This window comes from Nerophis ophidion, linkage group LG29 (assembly GCF_033978795.1).
Source record: "Nerophis ophidion isolate RoL-2023_Sa linkage group LG29, RoL_Noph_v1.0, whole genome shotgun sequence".
NCBI classification, from domain to species: Eukaryota; Metazoa; Chordata; class Actinopteri; order Syngnathiformes; family Syngnathidae; genus Nerophis; species Nerophis ophidion.
In genome coordinates, this window is record NC_084639.1 from 14,022,123 (window position 1) to 14,048,510 (window position 26,388).

Here is a 26,388-nt window from a genome sequence, read left to right on the forward strand (position 1 = left end):
CGACTTACTGCCAGCAATGCTATATACTGGACATTCTTTTGTAATTGCCACAAAATAACGTGTAGTATTTTGTTAATTTCTTGCCAAAAATATTTTGATTTTATATATATTTTCAAAGCAGAATATTGTCCTTAGGGCCCTCTGGCACCTCATGGGGGACCCGAAAAATCTGTGCCTCTTAAGACCTCACTGTTGGCTTTGTACGCTCATGTTATTTCTCAACTAGTCAAAGTTGATGCTAATCGACCTGATTCTTCTTTTTTTTACTGAATGTGAAAGCAAAAGTGAGTCCACAAATCGTAAAGCAGAATCGAAAATTAAATGTAAATTGGTCAAATCTTATCTATTTCCATCCCAGCATGTGTTTGTCTTCTTGTGTCGTGCAGACGTCTGTGAAAAATATCTTCCACCTGAGCGACAGGAGGGGTCAAGAGGCCACAGCACCTCTTTGTGAAAGAAGAGGAGCCACAGCCCCCACCCCCCCCCCCCCCCCACACTTTAAAGATGAAGAAAAACAGGGACAGTCCCCACACTTCATACAGGAAGACAAGAGACAACTCATCAGTGTGAAGATGATGAGGTCAAAAGTGAGAGTGAACAGAAGTGGAGCTTCAGGATGCGGACGGAGGATCCACAGCCCTCCCACATTAAGAAGGAAGACAAAAACCCACTGATTCCCCATTTTAAAAAAGAAGCAGAGCAACCACTGACACTCCATTTTAAAGAAGAAGCGGTGGATCTACTGAGCCCTCACATTAAGGACAAAGGGGAGGACCCACTGACGCCGCTCATTAAAGAGGAAGAGGAGGAACACAGCATCAGTCAGCAGGGAGAGCATCTTGAAGGACTGGAGGAGATTGATGTCATCAAGATGCCAGTGACTGGTGTCCCTGTGAAGAGTGAAGATGATGAGGTCAATGGTGAGAGTGGGGAGGGGCGGAGCCTCCAAGCAGCAGCTCAACACAACACATGACAACAGAAGCTGATGGAGACCACTGTGGAGGATCACAAGCAGACAAGCTCTTAGCTCCACTATCAGATAGTGAGGACACAACGTCACACTCTCCTGACACTGATGATGAAGACTCTAAAGATGATAAGACATGTCACACTGACAACACTCACTTCACATGTTCTCTCTGTGACATAACCTTTAAATACCATAGTTCTCTAAAAACACACACGAGAAGACACACTGGAGAAAAACCTTTTGTATGTTCAATATGTGGTAAAATTTTTGTAGAAAGTCAGCATTTAAAAGCACAAATGAGAACACACACTGGTGAAAAACATTTTATCTGTTCAATCTGTGGTAAAGATTTTGTTGTAAGTTTCAATTTGAAAGTACACGTTAGAGCACACACTGGTGAAAAACCTTTTTCCTGTTCAATCTGTGGTAAAGGTTTGGCACAAAGTCCATCCATCCATCCATTTTCTACCACTTATTCCCTTACGGGGTCGCGGGGGGCGCTGGCGCCTATCTCAGCTACAATCGGGCGGAAGGCAGGGTACACCCTGGACAAGTCGCCACCTCATCGCAGGGCCAACACAGATAGACAGACAACATTCACACTCACATTCACACACTAGGGGGCCCATTTAGTGTTGCCAATCAACCTATCCCCAGGTGCATGTCTTTGGAAGTGGGAGGAAGCCGGAGTACCCGGAGGGAACCCACGCATTCACGGGGAGAACATGCAAACTCCACACAGAAAGATCCCGAGCCTGGATTTGAACCCAGGACTGCAGGAACTTCGTATTGTGAGGCAGACGCACTAACCCCTCTGCCACCGTGAAGCCCGTTTTGCAAAAAGTCAACATTTGAAACGACACATGAGAACACACACTGGAGAAAAACCTTTCTCCTGTTCAACCTGTGGTAAAGGTTTTACAGAAAGTCAGAATTTGAGAAGACACATGAGAACACACACTGGTGAAAAATCACATTCCTGTTCAATCTGCAACAGAAGCTTTTGTCATCAATCAAACCTTGTAGCACACATGAGAACACACGCAGGAGAGAAAGTGTTGAGTTGCAGTGTGTGTGGTGAAAGATTCTCTTCTAAGTACCAGTGTAAGAAACACAAGTGTGCTGGTGAGAACAGCAGCAGCAAATGAAACTGCAGGATTTGAAATAAACTGTCAAGACTTTCATTTTGACTTTCTAACAACATCTGCACATATAACGTGTGTGACATTGTTGTTTGTGTAACAATCTTTTTAATATGCTACTACTTTTATGGATTAGATAGTTTGAAATATGAAAGTATTACATATTTGTATTTCTAATTGTTAATAATCCCATGGATTAGCACCTTTATATGATATACATATTTACTGGTTCACATCTGAAACATCTTCCGGACCACTTCAGGAAGCATATTATTATTTACTTTATACATCATTTGAACAGTTGTCTTTTATACAATTTTAAAATGTGTAATTTTATTAATCATTTGTTGGGTCTCTATAATCCATTTTATTAATATTTTTTATTACTCTCTTTTGTATTATGATGATTGTGTTGTGATTGTTTTATACTTTAACTTAATATGTATGTACTTATACCTTTATGCAATCAAAAGTGAGAGAAAATGCCTGAATTGTTTGTAGAAGGATGGTTTTGTTTATACAAACATACATTTGTGGATTAAAAGATATCCATCCATCCATTTTATACCGCTTTTCCCTTTGGGGTCACAAGGGGCGCTGGTGCCTATCTCAACTACAATTGAGCGGAAGGCGGGGTACACCCTGGACAAGTCGCCACCTCATCACAGGGCCAACACAGATAGACAACATTCACACTCACATTCACACAGTAGGGACCAGTTAGTTTTGCCAATCTACCTATTCCCAGGTGCATGTCTTTGGAGGTGGGAGGAAGCCGGAGTACCCAGAGGGAACCCACGCAGTCACGGGGAGAACATGCAAACTCCACACAGAAAGATCCCTTATTGTGTTTTAGACCTTTTTTATGTTTTTTTTTTTTCTTTTTTAACATCCCCACAATCAAAGTTTGGAATGTCAGGCAAAAGTCGATATTGTACATCATCTCACAGGGATTTACTTTGCATACATTCATAAAATAAACTGTTTATTTTTGTTTCCCTATCACAGAACAAAAAAGTGCTGTCTTGAATTGCAAAACATCTTAAAAATGATTATAAGTTGTCAATCCGGGGCTTTTTTCTTTAAATTAACTCCTTGCCTTTGGAAGAATGGAGAAATTACAGTAAAGAAGAAAAGTTAAAGAAGTAAAAAAAAAAAAAAAAAAGATTTACTGGAATTACAATATTTTGGACAAAAGTCTTTATAATTTTTTAAAATATTTTGTGTGTTTGCAGGTTGTACTTAATGAAATCTTCAAATAATAAAATACTTTAATCAGTCAATAAGTGCATCAGCGACCAAATGCCTTTTTCAAACCATTGCTGTACAAAGATGGATTTGTTTCACATTTTAATATAACAACAATTCCATAGTGGAGTATTGTGTGTGATGAAGTTGTGTTTGTAAATTAGTTTCCAGTACAACAACACTTGCTGGTAGGGATGGGCACCGTTCACTTTTAATTCCATGTTTTATGTGTTATATATGTAAATATATTGTGTTTGTATTTGGCCAACATGGTAGAATCACATGATAGGCAGGTTGTATCATGTTTTTCTGTCAGAAGAGCAACATTTTGTTTGGACAATCAATATGTAGCTGTATTTACATGTATGACAAGTTCCTGTAACCGTTGTAACAAAAGCAAAAGAGTGCATTGCCAAAGGCGTAACACATGGTATTCCTGGTCACTCTCCCATCAAAATACTAACCAGGCCTGACCGGGCTTAGATTCTCAGAGCTGACGAGATCCGGCATGCTCAGTGTAGTATGGCCGTAAACTGAGCAAATAACCTCAAAATCAGATTTTTAAATGTGACAAGCTGGTTGACAGGAACTTTCTGCAATTAGCAAGGTGCTTTTGATACAATAATCACTGCTCTTTTTCTCAGCCTTTCTAACTCTTTGGACGTTTACGCCACTGGTAGCACTGAAGTGTCTTGAGGCACGTGGGTCACTGTTGGTGATACTGCAAACCTTGCTATCAATCTCAAACCCAGTCAAAACTAAACAAAGATGTAAAAGTTGAAAGTGAGAGTAGTAAAGCTGAGCTCAGTGTGACGTGAGGGTGCATCCAACACACTTACAGCAGGAGATTAACCACAACTTTCATACAGATACACTGTCTAACCACTTAAGTTTAACGCTTTGCATCTTAACCTTCAGATGACCAGTTTAACGCTCTCCCACCTGAGCTAAAGTGGTTGTAAGGCGTCTGTTTGGCTGCTTTGGAAAACTACTCAAACTTTGCAGAAATGTAAAGAGGCTAGCGTCAGCTGCCTGAATTGGGACTTGAACCCTGGACCCTTAGATTAAAAGTGTGATACTCTGCTCTCTGAGCTACCCAGGACCTCTTTAAGCCTGATTTGCCCAACATCTAAGAGAACAGCCACATTGGCAACCTCAGATGAACGAGAATTAGTTAGCATGTTCAGTGACAAGCTGGGAACTGTCAAAGCTCAACTCACCAATTGCTTGAACACAAACCTCATTATTGACAATTAAGCCACTTTTACATCGTCATCAAGTAAATAGGTTTTGACCAAAAAAGAAGCTACTCTCCCAGAGTTGCCGACTCTGAGCTGGATTTAACTTGGATGCTCCCCACATGTTCCAGCCAAATAGCTTGGGGACACAAATTTAATGGTCAGTTGAGACAAATTTTGTTAAAGTCCAATCAACAGCAAAATGGCTGAACAAGGTAAAGAACATTGTATTCCAACAAGATGGTTTCAAAGGGTTTCAGGCAGGTTAAATTAAGTTTAATTGTATGCAATATTCCTAACATTCATTTTAGTAAAACATTCTTCAATGACATGGCCTCATTTTGGTTTATTTTTAAAATACATCTGCGGTCCCCTACAAGGTTTCTCATTGTCATCCCACCGGGCTGAGTTTTTTTCTTTCCCTGATATGGGATCTGGGGATGTCGTTGTGGCTTGTGCAACCCTTTGAGACACTTGTGATTTAGGGCTATATAAGTAAACTTTGATTGTTTGATTGGTTGATAATAAAGTGACTCAAAAATCAGTTAGTATCAGGTGGTACTAAACTTCAATAGCTCAGTTGGTAGAGCGGAGGACTGTAGTTGCTCATGCTGAAATCCTTAGGTTGTGTTTCTTTTGTTATTAAATCAACATAAACAACACAAGATACACATACAATTAGTGCACTAACCCCAAAACCGTCCCTCCCTCATTCTCACTCATTCATACATTACATTTTTGTGTGACGTCGTTCAAATAAGAATCAAAATAATGTCTTACATCCTGAGGATGTAAACTGCGTGTTGTTTTGGCGTAAGATATTTATGATATACAACCTGTCCTACAGTAAGATGTTTCTTCTTTGTTCTGATGCAATGGATTATGTGTCTCACTACGGACTAGAAAATTCTCGGTTCAACTTCTGGCCAGCGTGCTGTTGTTTGTTAAAGGGGAACATTATCACCAGACCTATGTAAGCATCAATTTATACCTTGATGTTGCAGAAAAAAGACCATATATTTTTTTAACCGATTTCCGAACTCGAAATGGGTGGATTTTGGCGAATTAAACGCCTTTCTGTTTAACCCTCTTGGAGCGATGACGTCAGTATGTGACGTTGCCTAGGTAAGAAAGCCGCCATTTTCATTTTCTCCAACACATTACAAACAACGGGTCTCAGCTCTGTTAGTTTCCGTTTTTTCGAATATTTTTTGAAACCTTGGTATGTTGTCGGAGAGTGTAACAACACTAACAGGGAGGGATTCAAGTTGCACCACTGGCCCGAAGATGCGAAAGTGGAAAGAAATCTTCCGCCAGACCCCCATTGAATGTGCCGGAGTGTCTGCACATTTTACCGGCGATGACAGACATGACACAGAGATGTATGGATAACCTGCAGATGCATTTGCAACAATAAAGTCAACAAAATCACAAAGGTGAGTTTTGTTGATGTTGTTGACTTATGTGCTAATCAGACATATTTGGTCGCGGTGTGACTGCCAGCTAATCGATGCTAACATGCTATTTAGGCTATAGCTGTATGCACATTTGAAACTATATTACGTTTCCTTCCACCCACATTTAATGTAAAAAAAACCACTTACCAATCGACGGATTTAAGTTGCTCCAGTGTCACAAGATGCGAAAGTCCTGATCGTTTGGTCCGCACATTTTACCGGCGATGGTAACGCAGCTATTCGGCCATGCTATGGCCGTATAGCTATTCGCTTAATAGCTTCAGTTTCTTCTTCAATACTTTCATACTCCAACCATCCGTTTCAATACATGCGTAATCTGTTGAATCGCTTAAGTCGCTGAAATCCGAGTCTGAATCCGAGCTAATGTCGCTATATCTTGCTGTGCCATTGTTTGTTTACATTGGCAGCACTGTAAGACGTCACAGGAAAATGGACAGTGTCTTCGAAGATAGCGAAAATAGGCACTTTAAAGCTTTTTTTCGGGATATTCCGGGACCGGTAAAATTTTGAAAAAAACTTCAAAAAATACAACAAGCCACTGGAAACTGATTTTTATTGTTTTTAACCCTTTTTGAACTTGTGATAATGTTCCCCTTTAACTGAACTGAAACAATATTCAGTGCAATTTTTTGGGGAGTTTATTTTCCTTCTTTTTTTTTTTAAATCTACAAACTGAAACATGTTTTTTTTCTCTTTATTATTGTGAGTATATATAACAGGTAATTGTATCTGTTCTTATACTCGAGGCATTCAATCAGAATAAATTGGGTGAGGAAGAAGGTGACCACAACAATGTAAATGTGACTATTTTGCATCTTAACAGTTGTTCTATAGACCACGGAGGAGTAAAACCTAAACATTTCCCCAGAACATTAAGTATTAGCACACTGATTGAGATTCTCTTCCGTGATGTCGTTCGAACAGAATGTGGCTTGAGCAGATTGTGAAATATTAAACATCCTAAAGAGCAAACACATTATCAATCAGGATGAGTAGCTACAGCCGTGATCGTATAGTGGTTAGTACTCTGTGTTATGGTCGCAGCAACCCCTGTTCAACTCCGAGTCATGGTACTTTACCGTGTAACCTGCTTTTTTTTAAGCATGGTTCATCAACACTTGAATACTTAATTATTAGCTTGCCAAGAACTTTAGAAAATTTCTGAAAAATCTGCCAAATGTTTGGAAATTCATAACTATTCTCGGTAGTAAAACATTCTTCAGAAGCATTTGGTACATTTTTTAGAGAGCCTGAAATGCTCAGTCATGGAGCGTAAGACATTCTTTTTGAGCTTCCGGGATTCAAGTACCTGTTCTGCTGACCAATACTAGGCTTTGAGACCCCTTGGAAAGGCCTCCTTCCACCCTTCAAAAGTCACCAATAGGGCAGACCTTGGTTACATTTGAATATGTAAATCTAAAAGTTATTTGAATAGCTGAAATAGCTCAGTTGGGAGGGCATCAGACTGAAGATCTGAAGGTCCCTGGTTCAATTACGGGTTTCAGCACAACTTGCTGAGTTTCTGAACCAAATCTTATTACTAATAAGCCTTCTGTGGCTTATTAGTAATAAGTGTTTTCTTACAATACTGACATGGTCTCCCTGACCTGCCAACCTTGTTGGTGGAATCCTAGTATCTGTTTTTACAAACCTTTTCTCCATTTTTAATTTGGACAACCGTTACGTGGTTTAACAGTGTGTCACTCCTTAAGCCAGGGGTGTCAAACTCAAATACAGAGTGGGCCAAAATTTAAAACCGAACAGAGCCGTAGGCCGAGGTTGAACAAATTAACCTTTTAATAGGGACCCAAACAAGTTTTGCATTGAATATTGAACAAGCAAGGCTTAAATAACTTTATAGTGACATGCAAAATCGAGTTATAAATAATCCATCCATCCATTTTCTACCGCTTATTCCCTTTTGGGGTCACGGGGGGCGCTGGCGCCTATCTCAGCTACAATCGGGCGGAAGGCGGGGTACACCCTGGACAAGTCGCCACCTCATCGCAGGGCCAACACAGATAGACAGACAACATTCACACTCACATTCACACACTAGGGCCAATTTAGTGTTGCCAATCAACCTATCCCCAGGTGCATGTCTTTGGAAGTGGGAGGAAGCCGGAGTACCCGGAGGGAACCCACGCATTCACGGGGAGAACATGCAAACTCCACACAGAAAGATCCCGAGCCTGGATTTGAACCCAGGACTGCAGGACCTTCATATTGTGAGGCAGACGCACTAACCCCTCTGCCACCGTGAAGCCCCAAATAATAATAATTAAAAAAATATCAATGGCATATCAAATAAAATTTAAATAAAAATTGAATGCCTCTTTTCGGTGGTGGGGTTGGGTTTGGTGATAGCGGGGGGGTGTATATTGTAGCGTCCCGGAAGAGTTAGTGCTGCAAGGCGTTCCGGGTATTTGTTCTGTTGTGTTTATGTTGTGTTACGGTGCGGATGTTCTCCCGAAATGTGTCATTCTTGTTTGGTCTGGGTTCACAGTGTGGCGCATATTTGTAACAGTGTTAATGTTATTTATACGGCCACCCTCAGTGTGACCAAGTATGCCTTGCATTCACTTGTGTGTGTGTGTGTGTGTGTGTGTGTGTGTGTAAGCCGCATATATTATGTGACTGGGCCGGTACGAGCGGACGTGGCGACAGGTTGTAAAGAACGCCAAAGGCAGTGCCTTTAAAGCCCACCCCAAATATTGTTGTCCGGGATGAAATTCAGGAGGGGCACTGAACTTCGGGAGTCTCCTGGGAAAATTGAGAGGGTTGGCAAGTAAGAGTGTTAGCGGTGAATGCGGTGTTACGGCGGCGGGCCAGCTCTGTTAGTTTGATATTGCCTCAAGGGCCAAGTGAAATTACACGGCGGGCCAGAGTTTGACACCCATGCCTTAAGCCAATGTTTGGTCTTTAACTGACCCTTCCATCAGGCTGTTTCAAACAGAAATTTGTTGCCTTAGGGGTATTTCTTGGACTGTATAACTTGAAACTGAGAGTAATAAATCTGGGCTCAGTGTGACGTGAGGGTGCATCTAACACACTTACAGCAAAAGATTAAGCACAACTTTTTCATACAGATACACTGTCTAACAATTATGTTTAAGGTTTTGCGGTTAAACCTTCAGATGTTCGTATTAACGCTCTCCCACCAGAGCTAAAGTGGATGTGAGGCATGTTTTTGGATTTCAGTTTTTCTAATGAAATAGAGAAAAGACAATCGCTGTTGAAAACTATTTAAATTAAATACAGGTAACAAGAACAGCTGCAGTGGGGCAAAGGGATGTCTTTTGAGAAGTGTAAGGAGGTTATTTTTAGCCACCTGAACAGGGAATTGAACTCTGGACCCTCAGATTAAAAGTCTGATACTCTGCCGACAGAGATACCCAGGCCCTTTTCGATGCTGATTTTCCCAACCTCTGAAATAACAGCCATATTGGCAAACTCAGGTGAAGGTGAATTAGTCAGCATGTTCAGTGACAAGCTGGGAACTGTCAAAGCTCAAGCTCACCAATTGCTTGAACCCAAAGCTCATTTTTACATCGTCAACAACAAAGAAGGTTTTGACCAAAAAAGAAGCTACTCTACCAAAGTTGCCAACTCTGAGCTGGATTTAACTTGGATGCTCCCCAGAATTCTGCCAGAAGCATTTTGCTTTAATTTTTAGTGGAGGTTAGCTGCAACAGGTAGAGCTGGTGAAGGCCCAGGCTGCAACAAATAGAAGGTCACTAGATTTTAAAGTCCAACATAAGCAGTCAGTAAATTCCTGTTTTGGTATTAAGCCAAATTGAAACATTGTGTTCATTTGGCGTAAGATATTTACGATATACAACATGTACTACTGTAAAACCCATCTTCACATAGGGCTAGTGGTGCTATGATAACACGTCTGACTACAGACCAGAAGATTCTAGGTTCAACTCCTGGCTAGCTTGTCTTTTTACGTTAATTAAACTGAAAAAAAATTCAGTGGCATTTCTTCGGGAGTTTTTTTGCATTTAAAATAAATATCTACTAACTGGAACATGCATTTTTTTTCTTTTTATTATTATGAATAGATGTTATATCCTTTTTTTATATTTGGGGCATTCAATCAGAATGAAGTGGGTAGGGAAAAAGGTGAAACAATACAAATCTTGCCTGAACATGCAATCCTCTTCTTTTTTTTTTATAAATGGTTGATTTATATAGGCTAGTAAGGTAAAGTGTTGTACCTGACAAGTTTCGGCTACCTTGCTTCTGCAGCCTTCATCAGAGGTGTGACGTGATGTTAGCGTGACGTTGTCTGTGACGTGTTATATGGATAGTACCATCCCACCTGAAGTGTGCGTTGGGGGTAGGGCGGGGCGCCCCCTGTCCTCTGGATGTCTACCAAACGGCCGGGGGCGGCCCTGCAGGACTGTGTCCCAGGTGTGGAATAGTTGGTATGCTCCTTCATTCCTGTTGACAGTCTTTGGGGCCCGCTTCCTGATTTCAACCGCCTCTTTGATCCACCGATGGAATTTGTTGCTTTCCATTCTAATGACCTTGGCTGCCTCCCAGTTCATTAGATGTGTTTCCCTCTTGCAGTGATCTGAAATGGCGGCGTTTAGATTTTAAGTAAATGTAGCGCGTTACTACCCACCTCTGCTTAGCAGTCTTGAAACCTGTGTTTAGTTTGAGTAGTTTTCAAAAGCAGCCAAAACACGCCTTACAACCACTTTAGCTCAGGTGGGAGAGCGTTAAACTGAAGGTTAAGACGAAAGCGTTAAGTTGTTAGACAGTGTATCTGTATGAAAGTTGTGGTTAATCTCTTGCTGTAAGTGTGTTGGATGCACCCTCACGTCACACTGAGCCCAGCTTTACTACTCTCACTTTCAAGTTATACATGTTTGTTTAGTTTTGACTGGGTTTGAGATTGATAGCAAGGTTTGCAGTATCACCAACAGTGACCCACGTGCCTCAAGGCACTTCAGTGCTACCAGTGGCGTAAACGTCCAAAGAGTTAGAACAGCTGAGAAAAAGAGCAGTGATTATTGTATCACACGCACTTTGCTAATTGCAGAAAGGTCCTGTCAACCAGATTGTCACATCTAAGAATCTGATTTTGAGGTTATTTGCTCAGTTTACGGCCATACTACATTGAGCGTGCCGGATCTGGTCAACTCTGAGAATCAGGCCTGGTTAGTATTTGGATGGGAGAGTGACCAGGAATACCATGTGCTTTACGCCTTTGGCAATGCACTTTTTGCTTTTGTTATAACGGTTACAGGAACTTGTCATACATTTCAATACAGCTACATATTGATTGTCCAAACAAATAGTTGCTCTTATGACAGAAAAATATGATACAACCTGCCTATCATGTGATTCTACCATGTTGGCATAATACAAAAACACACAATATATTTACATATATAACACATAAAACATGGAATTAAAAGTGAACAGTACCCATCCCTACCAGCAAATGTTGTTGTACTGGAAACAAATTTACAAACACAACTTCATCACACATAATACTCCACTACGGAATTGTTGTTATATTAAAATGAGAAAGAAATCCATCTTTGTACAGCAATGGTTTGAAAAAGGCATTTGGTCACTGATGCACTTATTGACGGATAAAAGTATTTTATTATTTGAAGATTTCATTAAGTACAACCTGCAAACAGACAAAATATTTTAAACAATTTGTTCAAAATATTATAATTCCAGTAAATCTTTTTTTTTTTAAATTCTTTACCATTTCTTCTTTACTGTATTTTCTCTGGAACACAAAAAAACTAACCAATAATTTGAAAGTTTCCTTTCCTCCAAACGCCAATGAGTTAATTTAAGAAAAAAAACCTTAAAATAATTTTTAAGATGTTGTTTTGCAATTCAAGACAGCACTTGTTCGTTCTGTGATAGGGAAACAAAATAAACTGTTTATTTTATGAATGAAATGAATGAATGAAATCCCTGTGAGATGATGTACAATATCGGCTTTTGCCTGACATTCCAAACTTTGATTGATATTGATATTGTTTTGGGGATATTAAAAAAGAAAAAAAAATACGTAAAAAAATGTCTAAAACACAATAAGTGATCTTTCTGTGTGGAGTTTGCATGTTCTCCCCGTGACTGCGTGGGTTCCCTCCAGGTACTCCGGCTTCCTCCCACCTCCAAAGACATGCACCTGGGGATAGGTTGATTGGCAACACTAAATGGTCCCTAGTGTGTGAATGTGAGTGTGAATGTTGTCTGTCTATCTGTGTTGGCCATTTGATGAGGCGGCGACTTGTCCAGGGTGTAAACCGCCTTACACCCGATTGTAGCTGAGATATGCACCAGCGCCCCCCCCCCCCCTCCCGTGACCCCAAAGGGAAAAGCGGTAGAAAAATGGATGGATGGATGGATATTTTTAATCCACAAATGTTTGTAAAATCAAAACCATCCTTCCACAAACAATTCAGACATTGTCCCTCACTTTTTATTGCATAAAGGTATAAGTACATACATATCAAGTTAAAGTATAAAACAATCACAAAACAATCAACATAATACAAAAGAGAGTAATAAAGATAATTAATAAAATGGATTACAGAGACCCAACAAATGATTCATAAAATCACACAATTTAAAATTGTATAAAAGACAACTGTTCAAATGATGTATAAAGTAAATAATAATATGCTTCCTGAAGTGGTCCAGAAGATGTTTCAGATGTGAACCAGTAAATATGTATATCATATAAAGGTGCTAATCCATGGGATTATTAACAATTTATAAATACTTTTATATTTCAAACTACCTAATCAATAAATGTAGAAGCATATTAAAAAGATTGTTACACAAACAACAATGTCACACATGTTATATGTGCTGATGTTGTTAGAAAGTCAAAATGAAAGTCTTGACCGTTTATTTCAAATCCTGCAGTTTCATTTGCTGCTGCTGTTCTCACCAGCACACTTGTGTTTCTTACACTGGTACTTAGAAGAGAATCTTTCACCACACACACTGCAACTCAACACTTTCTCTCCTGGGTGTCTTCTCACGTGTCTTACAAGGCTTGATCGTTCAGCAAAACTTTTGTTGCAGATTGAACAGGAATGTGATTTTTCACCAGTGTGTGTTCTCATGTGTCTTCTCAAATTCTGACTTTCTGTAAAACCTTTACCACAGGTTGAACAGGAGAAAGGTTTTTCTCCAGTGTGTGTTCTCATGTGTCTTTTCAAATGTTGACTTTGTGCAAAACCTTTACCACAGATTGAACAGATAAAAGGTTTTTCACCAGTGTGTGTTCTCATGTGTGCTTTAAAACAGCGACTTTCAACAGAACCTTTACCACAGATTGAACAGGTAAAAAGGTTTTCTCCAGTGTGAATTCTCATGTGTCTTTTCAGACTACGACGGTATTTAAAGGTTTTGTCACAGTGAGAACATGTGAAGTCAGTGTTGTCAGTGTGACATGTCTTATCATCTTTAGAGTCTTCATCATCAGTGTCAGGAGAGTGTGACGTTGTGTCCTCACTATCTGATAGTGGAGCTAAGAGCTTGTCTGCTTGTGATCCTCCACAGTGGTCTCCATCAGCTTCTGTTGTCATGTGTTGTGTTGAGCTGCTGCTTGGAGGCTCCGCCCCTCCCCTCTCCTCACTTTCACCTTTGACCTCATCACCTTCACTCTTCACAGGGACGCCAGTCACTGGGAACTCCTCCAACCATTTAGGCTGACTGATGCGGTGTTCCTCCTCTTCCTCTGTAAAGTGCGGCAGCTCTTTGTCCTCCTCTTCCTCTTTAAAGTAGGGGTTTAGTGGGTCCTCCTCTTCCTTTTTAATTTGCGGGGTCAGTGGGTCATGCTCTTCATTTTTGATGTGTAAGTTCAGTGGGTCTTCCGCTTGCCCTTTAATGTGAAGGGTCAGTTTAACACTATGGGTCTGCGGCGTCTCGTCTTCCTCTTTAATGTGGGGGGGCTGTGGCTCCTCTCCTCCCTCTTTGATGTGTTGGGAATGTGGAACCTCTTCTTCCTCATTCATGTAGGGGGATTGTGGTTCCTCCTCTTGCTCATGAGAAAGATGTTCTTCTTCGACATCTATGGGACAGGAGAAAACAAACATTCTTTAGAAAAGTCCAGCTTTGCTCAGTCACATGAGACATTTTCCTGCACTAACATATGATCTAACATTTCCCCTCACAGCAGTCAAGGTACTTCCAGATGACAAATAAAGAAGATTGTCAGGGGAATGCCTTCCCAGGCCAACGTCCAATCCACCTTATTCATATAAAATCCTCCTAAAAGTCATTCCTGCAATCCGTAATGGTAGACGCCATACGTGAAAGTGTGCTGTTCTCCTTCTGAATAAATCATACACACACACAAGAAACAATGTACCACATGCCAGCCTCCACACAATAGTACTAGTGATGAGCTCCCCCTGCTGGTGGACAATAATTAAAGTGATTTTAGATTCATCTTTAGAGACATGTCTGCTCTAAAAATAGCATGAGCATAGTCAACATCCATCCATCCATCCATTTTCTACGGCTTGTCCCATTCGGGGTCACCCATGATGGCCAAAAAAGATGCCATCTGTTTTGCTTTCATTTAGATAGTGTCGCCACAGTTACACTGGTAAGAAGTAAGGAGATTACTCACTACTCCTTCAAAAGATAGCTTGTTTACCCTATTAATAATAGTAATATGGAATTAATTTAGTGTGTTTCTAGACACTCAAATTGCGTTACAGTGAGAACAGAGGAGACATCATTCATGCAGTCCACACATTCAATGCGGTAAGCTAATTTAATTATTATAATAATATTAACTAGATGAAGCAACTCCTGAAATAATTGTGTTTGAATGCTCCAATGCTTAAGTTTAACTGAAAGGTTGACAGCATGTAGTATGAATGTATGAATAGTTTGAATTTTGGAATGGTTTGAATGTTGAAGAGTTTGAATTTCAGGAAAACCGGGATTTTTTTTTAATTCTTAAACCAACATGCTTTTTTTGTCCTGACTCCGAGGAATGTTTTGACAGTGGAACGGTTGAAATGGGTTGAACAATGTTAAAGGAGTCATAGCACTAAAGAAGGTTGGAAATAAGGTTAGAAAAAAACGGGAACTCCTGGAAATTTGTTGAATGTGGAAAAATGCTTGTTTGAATTTTCAGGATGAATTGAATGTGTTGACAGTGGAATTATTTGAAACATGTCGGAATTGTGGAAATTTGAAAGCATGCATAAGTATTTTGAATGGGGAAAATGTCCCTAAAAACTGGGAATTCCAGAAAATCCGGGAATTTCTTTTAATAAGTGTTGAAAGGGAGCACACAACTCCTGAACACACTGAATATTTTTAAGTTGGAATGGTTTGAATCAGATGAAAAATGTGGGAGTTGTGGGACTTTGATTTTTTCCCTTTCAATGGGAATTTCATGGACATTTTGGAGAATTTCGGGGAAAGCAGGAATTTTTTGGAAAATGCTAAAAAATGTGAATGTTCTGAATGAGTTGAAATGGTTGGTGTTAGAATTTTTCAAATCGGTTGAGAAATGATGAAGTCGAAACATTTTTAATGGAGAAATAGTTTTATGGAATTCCTTGTATTTCGGGAATTTTTTCAATTCAAAAAACAAATTTGTTTTCTGTCCTGATTAGGAAAGATTGTTTGACAGTGGAAGGGTTGAAGTGGGTTGAAAAAAGTTGTAATTTCAATTTCCAGAAATAGTGGAATATGTTGAAGGTTAAATGGTTTGAATCGGTTGAAAAATTTGGAAATGGTGGCATTTTGAAAAATGGCTAATTAATTTTGAATGTGGAAAAATGTCACGGAAAATGTGGAATTCGGGGACTTTTTGGAATTTGTCAAGGAAACCCCGTGATTACCGAATAGGCTGAACAGTTTGAAGTTGGAACGGTGTGAATCGGATGAAACATGTTAGAGTTGTGGAACTTTGAAAAATGTACCATTCATGAGAATTTCATGAAAATTTGTGAGTTTTGGGAAAAGCGGAATTATTTTAGAAAATGCTAAAATATGTCAATGTTCTGAATGACTGAATGGTTGGTGTTGGAATTTTTAAAATCGGTCGAGAAATGTTGAAGTAGTAACATTTTTTTGTTGAGAAAAAGTATTATGGAATTTCTGAAATTTTGGGAAAACCAGGAATATTTCCAGGGAAAAAAACAACTTTGTTTTTGTCTTCATTAAGAGGAATGATTTGCTGGTGGAACGGTTGAAGTGGGTTGAAAAGTGTGGTCGACACAAAAAAGGGTGAAAAAAGGGTTTGATAAAAGGGAATTTTGGGTATTCTTCAAAAAATGTTGAACTTGGAAAAATGATAGTTTGAATGTCCAGGATTAGTAGAATATGTTGAAGGTGGAATGATTTGAATTGTTTGAAAAAAGTGGAAATGGTGGAAGTTTGAAAAACGGCCAATTCATTTTGAATGGGAAAAATTACTAAGCACTTATTTCTTCTCATTTCAAGCTAGTTTAGCGGCTATCTTAGCTATTAGCTTGCCCGTCCTTTGTGTGTAACATGTTTAGCCTTGTTCTACTGTCCTTTAGTGATGATTATTTGCTGCAATGGAGGATGGTTGAACGAGTGATGTAAGAAGACACAGTTTGATGTTGTGACAACGAATTCCTCCGGTCGACCAACTGAACATCAAAAATACAAATTAGCGGTTAAAAATCTGGACGTTTGGGCTCTTTGTGGGTGGAATGTATGTAATTTCACAATTGTGCAATACAAATAAACTCCTATTTGTTAAACCTTTGTACAAGTTTAAAACGATCGCAGTGCTAATTTTGTTTGCTGTAAATGTGGTCGTCCATTGTATGTTAGCATTAAGCTAAAAAGCCAACCTGTATCCTGTATGGTTGTATTGTTTTCTTTTTTAAGTTTACAACAAACTGTATTGTAGATTGAACATGATTGTTAAATGTATGTTCAGGTCTTTTGCAGGCTCCTCAAACACACGGCAGAGAAAGCGTGGCTCAGATGTGTCGGAGGTACGTAGACACAGAAAACTCCCCCACCATGGTAATAAACCTCTTTGTCCTCTACATGTCACAACGACTATTACTATGAAACATGAAACAGTCCCGTCCTTGAGGCGGCCATTCGAAATAGCGCCTAAACTACAAAGCGAAAGCTGGCAAAGAAAATCCATAAACCCACAACACATCTCATCTGCTTGTGTTGTTGTGAACGGCATCATTCATATAGGATTAATGTATAAACAGGACATCAGTCATAACTTGAGAGGGTCTGTCGCTCTCTCCTTTTTTGCAAAACAGCCTCAGCAGCACACTTCCCCCTTCACAATAACAGGTCTGACTGCACTAACAAAAAAAAAAAGGTTTCAAACAAGCACTCCACACAAGCATAATGAACTTATTGATGCGTTTACACAATTATTATGCTTTGACCCAAAGTACGGGTCAAAATTGCCCAAAGATATATTGCACCAATAAATGTGAGAGATTCTGCATTTAGTTAACAAACATTGTATACATTTTTATTTGACCAAAAAAACACACACTTAAATGGTATTAAAAAAAATAAGTGTAAAGGGTAAACAAAATGGAACTAAAAACAATTAAAACATAAAACTAAATTTTATAGTTTTTTTTATATTGCCAATGTTATTCAAATTTATTTTTATCATTTTTTTATTTGTTGTGGTTTATTTGTTACTAAATCAGTTTTTTTAAACTATATTTAAAGTTGAGTTTTGGTAATAAAATAAATACTGGTGTTTTCAAATTAATGAATAATAGTGTAATTAATCGTGATTACAATATCAATCAAAATAATGGTGATTATTATTTTTGCCATGATGGTCCAGCCCTAACTGTACCCTTTTTAAACAACAGAGGGTGTAAAACACAATATATTCCACATGTTTCATTAACTCAAGTTTATCTTTAATGTATCTAAAGGATATACAGTAGATATAACTCTATGATGTGTCTTTTTCCATCCATCCATCCATTTTCTACCACTTGTCCCTTTTGAGGTCACTGGGGGGCAGAAGGCGGTGTACACCCTGGAAAATTCCATAAAAATATTTAAACTATTATATTATCCTAATTAAAAATATATCCTCCAGTTTGGGGCTACTATAAGACATATTTCCAGAGGATATGCATTTATACAGCATGTTTTAAAGAGATAGGATTTAAAAAATAACTTCTGGGTATATTATATTGATCTACTAATTCCTATTTAGGGGGCTTTGTGAGCAAAATAGAGGCATTGACTCCATTGTTGGAATTAAGATATAGTTAAGATTTTGCTAACATCTGTTTGCGACTTAGAATGCATAAAAAATAAAAACATATTATTGTCTTACATAAGGATTGTGAATGACAAAATAAATAAAAAAAATCAGAACCCCTTTAATAATATTTGTACATCCTGTGAACGGGCTGATGCTGTGGGGAAGGTAAGAAAAAAAAACATGACAGGAAAATGCAAAAATGGCTGTCAAACTGTTTAAAACCTGTTTAAAGATTGCTGGCATAAACCCAGAGAGGCATGTGTATTTTGTAAAATGATGTTAGAATTAGCTTCATTATTGGGGTTTAGGGGGCCCCGTCCCCAGCCCAGCTCTGACTTGTTCCACCACTGGTCATTGTGATTATATTCCATCCATTTCCTACCGCTTATTCCTTTTGGGGTTGTGGGGGGCGCTGGCGCCTATCTCAGCTACAATCGGGCGGAAGGCAGTGTACACCACAATACCCTTGAATCTGTGTGGGCAGAAATCAAATTCACTAACGCTAAGCCGGTACTAATAGGGACCATATACAGACCCCCTAATCAGAGTGATTTCTATGGTGCCCTCGAGGAGTGCTTAGCTGGTGTAGAAAACATGGAGATTATTATAACTGGAGATCTGAACACAGATATTCAACGCAGAGATGCGCCTGTCTTCAAATCTTACAGCAAATTCTGTAATCTGCATGCTCTTTCTCAGCTAATAACACTCCCCACACGGGTGTGTGTTTCCACCCAGTCAACCATAGATCTCATCCTCACATCGGACCGGCATAATATTAAAAATAGTGGGATCATGATCTGTGGTCTTAGCGACCACTATATAACCTTCTGCACGCGCAAAATAAGTAAACCTAAAGCCAATGGCCACATAACAGCTAAATCCAGATCCCTTAAAAAATACAATAGTGATAATTTCAACCTCAAATTAGATGAGTGGGACTGGTCCTCTGTGCTCACGAGCAACCTGGTTGAGGTTGCTTGGGATCGCTTCAAAACAGCGTTCCTAGCTATACTAAATGATATGGCTCCCATGAGAACAGTCAGGATCAAAGCCCACTCTGAACCATGGATCAATCCAGACCTATTAGCTGCCATAAAAGACAGGGACAGAAAATATTTCGAATACCAAAAGTGTAAAACCGAAGTAAATAAACAACCCAATAATAATAACATCAAATCACTCCTTTCAACGCTCAAAAAGCCATGCAATAAATTAAGAAATAAAACAAACAACCTGACTAAATCCTTAAAAAAAATGATATCAATGACAAAATAGAGGAAAACACAAATAAGCCACATGAGCTCTGGAAAATTCTCAACAACCAGCTTCCTGGATGCAGCCAGAAACTTAAAACCAGACTCACCAACATCAACATCAAGGAGGGTGACGCCCTCATTACAGACAAAATAGAGGTAGCGAGCAGACTTAACATCTTTTTCACCAACATAGCCACAACTCTCGTTAACAAGCTATCCCAACATTCTGGTCGCTTTGGTGTAGAACACATTAAAGCCTTCTACAGAAAGCTAGGAGTAGTCAACAACAATTTCAAATTAAAAATGGTCTCAGCTAACGAGGTGCTTAATAAATTGAGCGCGCTCCACCCAAACACCCTCCAGATTCCTCATGGACTCTGCCACCACCATTGCCCCAATAATCACTCATATAATAAACCTCACAATCAAACAAGGCCAAGTAACCAAGGATTTCAAGGTAGCAAGAGTAACCCCCCTTTACAAAAAAGGAAGCAAATTAGAACCTGGTAACTACCGACCTGTTTCTATTCTCAGTTCCATTTCGAAAGTAATGGAGAAAATAGTTTACGAACAGGTTGATAGATACCTTGATACTAATAAACTAATGTACAGATTCCAATCCGGCTTCAGAACTAACCACTCCACTGACACATGCCTTCTCTATCTGACCGACCACATCAAACATGAGGTGGACGCGGGCAAATACTGCGGCATGGTCATGCTGGACATTCAGAAGACCTTTGACACCGTTAACCACACTATACTGTTGGATAAGCTCCGAACAATCGGATTCGACGAAACCTCATCGAGCTGGATGCAATCTTATTTGGAGGGGAGGAAACAGGTTGTAGAGGTCAACGGCACCATGTCCCCTCCCCTCTCAGTAAGCTGTGGAGTCCCCCAAGGCAGTATACTAGGACCTTTACTGTTCCTAATATACGTAAATGACATGCCATCAGCATGCCACTGTGAATTGTTCCTGTTTGCGGATGACTCGGCCCTGCTGGTATCTGGCAAGGACAAGTCACACGTGGAACAAATCCTCAGAGCTGAACTCCTTAATATTTGCACCTGGCTCGCTGACAACAAGCTATCCATACACTTAGGTAAAACGGAATCCATCCTATTTGGGTCCCATATCAAACTTAAGAAAGTCAATGACTTCACTATAAAAGTGGGTGACATTGTTATCACCAGGAAAGATGAGATCACCTACCTAGGTTCCATTCTAGGGGCTAATCTTTCCTGTGATAAAATGGCAACCAAGGTGATCAAAAAGGTCAACCAAAGAACGAGATTCCTCTACAGAATTTCCTCTCTGGTCAACAAAAGCACCTTGAGGATTCTAGCGGGAACTCTCATTCAACCCTTCTTCGATTACGCTTGCACCTCCTGGTACCCCAGCACCTCCAAAACCCTCAAATCTAGACTCCAAACATCCCAGAATAAGCTAATCCGGTTACTTTTAGACCTCCACCCCAGATCACACCTCAATCCAACCCACTTCTCCAAAGTGGGCTGGCTCAGGGTGGAGGACAGAGTAAAACAACTTGCACTGAGCCAAGTCTATAAAATCCGCTACACCTCCTTGATACCGAAGTACATGTCAAATTACTTCCTTAACGTAAATGACCGCCATAACCACAACACCAGGGGGACCTCCACAAACCACGTTAAACCCAGATTTCGATCTAACAAAGGTCTTAACTCATTCTCTTTCTATGCCACATCAATGTGGAATGCACTCCCAACAGATATAAAAGTAAGTGCATCTCTATATTCCTTCAAAACCGCTCTAAAACAACACCTCCAAGCAACTTCAACACTTTACTAATACCCTCCTCCATTCACATCCCATCTCCCTGGATTATAAACAACTCAAATGTACTTCTAATGTATATACTTGTTCTTATGCTATCTGAACTCACTATGTTCTCTGCTGGCTGTACATATCCTACTAAATAAGACCTACACTGTTTCAATGTCCACATTTCTCTGTTGATGCAATTGTTGATGACTGAAGTTCTGATATCAACCAAAGCTCCTCATCCCACCTCCCGGATTGTAAATAATGAAAAATAATTCAATGTACATACTATGATGATTAACTTGTGTGATGACTGTATTATGCTGATAGTATATATTTGTACCATGAATTGATTAACGTGGACCCCGACTTAAACAAGTTGAAAAACTTATTCGGGTGTTACCATTTAGTGGTCAATTGTACGGAATATGTACTGAACTGTGCAATCTACTAATAAAAGTATCAATCAATCAATCAATCAAAACACCCTGGACAAGTCGCCACCTCATCGCAGTGTGATGATATTATATATTCCAAATGTCATTTTATTTTTATTAGTCAAATGTAATGTTAGTAAAGATATGAGTGTAAGAAGTCAACAAACCTGTTCTGTGTAACACCACTTGATGTTTCTTGAAAACAGCGTCCAGTAGTTGATTGTAATCCTCTTTTGTTCTAGAAAGTTCCGCCTGGTATTCTGCTATCGTTCTTTCTAACACTACAAATATTTCTTCAACGGCAGCAGTTAGTCGCTGATCCACCAACGCTCTCAACATTTGTAATGTAGACATTTTCACACAATCACAACACTTTACTCTCACACTTGATCTCTACTTAGCGATGTGTTGATAACTTCTGTGTCTTCTGTTAGCAGCTAACAAGCTAAGCTAACTAGCGAGCTAAGCTAACTAACAAGCAAAGATAGCACGAGAAGCGGCACGGTGCTTTTAGCGCATCGAGACGACTATGTCCTTAAATAAAGAATCAAAGATGTATTTTATACGACGTAAATATTTCAAACTGGAGAACAAATAATAAGACTGACTTATTGGCGTCCTGCGCGCTTCTTTCTCCGCTGAATTGCTTTCACGACAGTTAGCACACTTGACGTTACTTCTTCTTCTTCTTCTTCTTTTGTTTTTATGGCGGTTGGCAAGCAACCTTCTGGTGTGCATTACCGCCACCTACTGTAATGGAGTGTGGACCGAGGTGGATCCCTACTCTATATTCTTTTACTTAACCCAGTGTTTTTTAAATATGTGTATATTGCTTTGTATCCTATGTTTTCTGAATGCAATCCTAATATATCTCCCACTTCTAACCTAATATTTTCTTTTGCTAACTTATTTTCCAGTATTTCTCTTTCTCTATTATATTTCCTACATTGTATTAAGACATGGTCAACATTTTCTATCTGGTGGCAAAAATCACACAGCCCTGTAGTATGTTTGCCTATCAATTTCAGTGAACTATTTAGACATGTATGGCCTAATCTCATTCTAGTAATTATGTCTTCTTCTTTCCTATTTCTACCCCCTCCTCTCATTACACCTACTTTCCTCTGGACTTTGTAAAACTCTCTACCTTTTGTTTCCTTATTCCAATTATCCTGCCACTTTTTATTGTGTTCTATCTTAATTATGCTCTTCACTTCTTCTTTACTGTGCTTAATCTCCATGTTTACTTCTGTTTTAGTGGTTGCTTGTTTTGCGTATCTATCAGCTAACTCATTTCCCTCAACTCCTACATGAGCAGGAACCCAGAGAAATGTTACCACACCTCCCGCTTTATTTATTCTGTAGATTGCCTGAACTATTTCATAAACTATATCTAGTCTTGTTTCTGATGTTATGTTTTTTATGCTCGTCAATGCACTGCTGGAGTCCGAGCACACGACTACTTTCCTAGCTTTGTTTTCCTCTATCCAGTTAACTGCCATATAAATTGCTACCAATTCCCCCGTAAAAACAGATAGTTTATCACTAATTCTTTTATTCAACACTATGTTTCTCTGTGGGATAACTACAGCAGCTCCTACTTTACTATTTATAGTTTTTGATGCATCTGTGTATATCATAATATTATCAAAAAACATTTCCTCAATCCGTTGTTCTATTTGGTAACTATTTAAATGTCTATTCTTCAGTAACTGCATGTCTACCTTTGGGTTTTCATACATCCACGGTGGTATTGCAGGAATTGGTACTGTAGGGCTCACTTTAATATTGTCAATTTGTGTTTTTTACATATATCTCCTATTATCCACCCAAAACTATTCATTTTTTTCTTCCCTTTTTCTTGGCAATTTAGTAGCACTTGACAGGTTGGATGTCCTTGCTTGGATCCTTTTAAGTTTGCCCAATAAACTGCTGAGAGTTGATCTCTCCTTATGTCCAAAGGTTTTTCATTCATTTCTACTTGTAATGCTGCCACTGGAGTAGATTTAGTAGCTCCACAACATAATCTTAACGCCTGCGACTGGATCCGGTCTATTTTCTCAAGTAGAGTTTTTGAAGCAGTTCGATAAATAATGCATCCGTAGTCGATAACAGACCGAATTAAAGTGATATATATTGTTTTCAATGTCAACCTATCAGCCCCCCAATCTTTACCCCTCAAAGCCCTCATTATATTTAACATCTTTTTACTTTTCTCCACTATCTTGCTGATGTGGGTTGACCAGTTAATATTTTTATCAAACCATATTCCTAAATATTTGAATACTTGTACCTCTTCTATGTTTTCTCCATAGAGTTTTATTTGGAGCTTGTTTTGTACTTTCCTCTTCGTAAAATTTATAACTTTTGTCTTTCCAACAGAGAATCTTAAACCCCAAGCCGTCCCCCAGTCTTGAACATTATTTACCGCTTTTTGAATCTTCTTTTCTATATGATTTGTATTTCTACCTCTCTTCCACATCACTCCATCATCAGCAAACAATGCCACCTGCACTAACCCTTCCACTTCACTAAAAACTTCATTTATCATGATGGAAAATAGTACTGGACTTATTATACTCCCTTGTGGGGTCCCATTTTCCACTTCGTATTCTCTGCTATATTCATTCTCTATTTTTACTAATAATGTTCTACTTGTTAAAAAGTCTTTTATCCATCTGTACATTCTTCCTCTAATCCCAATCCTATTTAGTTTCATCAGCAACCCCTGTTTCCACAACATATCATACGCTTTCTCTATGTCAAAAAATACCGCAATTATACTTTCTTTATTTATTTGTCCCTTTCTAATTTCCTCTTCCAGCTGCACTGCTGGGTCATTTGTGCTTCTTGCTTTGCGAAAACCACTTTGGTAGTTTTTTATAATTTCTTTTGACTCTAAATAATATATTCATCTTTCATTAATCATTTTTTCCATTACTTTGCCCAAATTTGAGGTCAATGCTATCGGCCTATAATTTCCTGCCTCTTCCGGATCTTTCCCTGGCTTGCATATTGGAATTATTACAGCTGTTTTCCACTCATCTGGTAATTTTCCTTCTTCATATATCCTATTATATAATTTCAAGACCACTTCTTTGCCGATGCTACCTAAATTTTTGATCATTTGATAACTCACCAGGTCTTTCCCTGGCGTCGTATTTTTAACTTTTTTTTAAAATTCGAACCATTTCATCCAAAGAAAATGTCATATCCATAGTGTTGGTAAAACTATTATCATTGTCTTCCTTCATTTCCTCAATATTTAAACTAATTGTTTCTTCTCTCTTTTGTTTTTCTACATTTCTCAAATTATCATTACTGTGCACTTTAACAAAGGTTTTTGCTAAAAGTTCTGCTTTTTCTTTATTTCCTACCACACTCCGCATTCCATCTTTCATCACATGATTTTTATGTTCTTTTCTGACCCCTGACATTCTCTTGATCATTCCCCACACTTGGCTTAAAGGAGTAGTTCTATTTAGTGTTTCACAAAAAGTTCTCCAATGGTGTTTTCTTGTTTTTTTAATAACATACCTTACTCTAGCTTGATGTCTTTTATATTGGATCATGTCTTGGAAATTATGTGTTCTTCTCAATATTCTAAATGCTCTATTCCGTTCTTGTATTGCATCTGTACACTCTTGTGTCCACCACGGCACTATCTTCCTTCTTCTCCCTATACTATTCCTTGGTATGCTCTGTTCGGCTGCTTCTATTATGCACTTTGTAATATCTGTATTTAATTGTTCAATATCTTGATTTATATCTACTTCCTTTAAAGTTATGTCGGTAATTTCCCTAAATTTCTCCCAGTCACCATGATTATACTTCCATCTTCCTTCTATCCTAGTGCTTTCTGTCCTATGATTTATGTTTATGTGAATGAAGATTGGATAGTGATCACTTCCCATTGTGCTGTATTTATTTACTTCCCACTCCACCTTTCCTGCTAACCCTTGTGACACTAGTGTTAAGTCTATTGCTGTTTCTTTACCCGTGACGACATCTAACCTTGTTCCCGACCCATCATTCACACACACCAGTTCTTTTTCCTCCAAAAGTGCTTCCAATGTATCCCCATTCCAGTCATCCCTTTCACCCCACATTGTGCTATGTGCATTAAAGTCACCACACCAAATAATATTGCCACTCCAGTGCTCCATAATTGTTTCTAGTTGGTGAATTTCTAATTTCTTGCATGGATTATAGAAGTTTAGTACTTTGTATCTTTCTTTATTATTCCATACTTCTACTCCTACTATCTCTAGTTCTTGTTTTACTTTTAATATTGAATAATGCATATCTTCCTTAATAAATATGGCACATCCTCCTCCTTGCCCATCATTCCTATCTTTACGTATCGTTATATATCCTTTTATTATAAAGTTTAATTTTGGCTTCAGCCATGTTTCTTGAATACATATTATATGTGGTTTATTTTTCATATTATTAATATATCCCTTTAATTCCTGTCCGTTTGCTATCAAACTTCTGGCATTCCACTGAACAATTAACATGGCGTTGGATTGTGGTCACATGAC

The 26,388-nt window shown here is 38.8% G+C and overlaps 1 protein-coding gene and 1 non-coding gene across 2 annotated transcripts; one reads left to right on the forward strand and one right to left on the reverse strand.

Annotated features, from left to right (window-relative positions):
• The first annotated feature begins 7,510 nt into the window (after positions 1-7,510).
• Positions 7,511-7,583, forward strand: trnaf-gaa (transfer RNA phenylalanine (anticodon GAA)). The gene has a single exon. It is a non-coding gene; the product is annotated as a tRNA-Phe (tRNA).
• A 4,934-nt stretch (positions 7,584-12,517) lies between these two features.
• On the reverse strand, positions 12,518-22,527 carry LOC133545933 (oocyte zinc finger protein XlCOF8.4-like). Its single transcript, XM_061891673.1, has 2 exons — positions 22,453-22,527; positions 12,518-14,141 (listed from the first exon to the last, which is right to left on the reverse strand). The coding sequence occupies exon 2, from the start codon at positions 14,083-14,085 to the stop codon at positions 12,991-12,993; it is 1,095 nt and encodes a 364-aa protein (XP_061747657.1). The 5' UTR covers positions 14,086-14,141; positions 22,453-22,527; the 3' UTR covers positions 12,518-12,990.
• Between the last annotated feature and the right edge of the window lie 3,861 nt (positions 22,528-26,388).

Bases quoted from the DNA above. Each gene is read 5' to 3' on its own strand.
- LOC133545933 (XM_061891673.1), bottom strand. From the start codon at position 14,085: ATGAATGAGGAAGAAGAGGTTCCACATTCCCAACACATCAAAGAGGGA.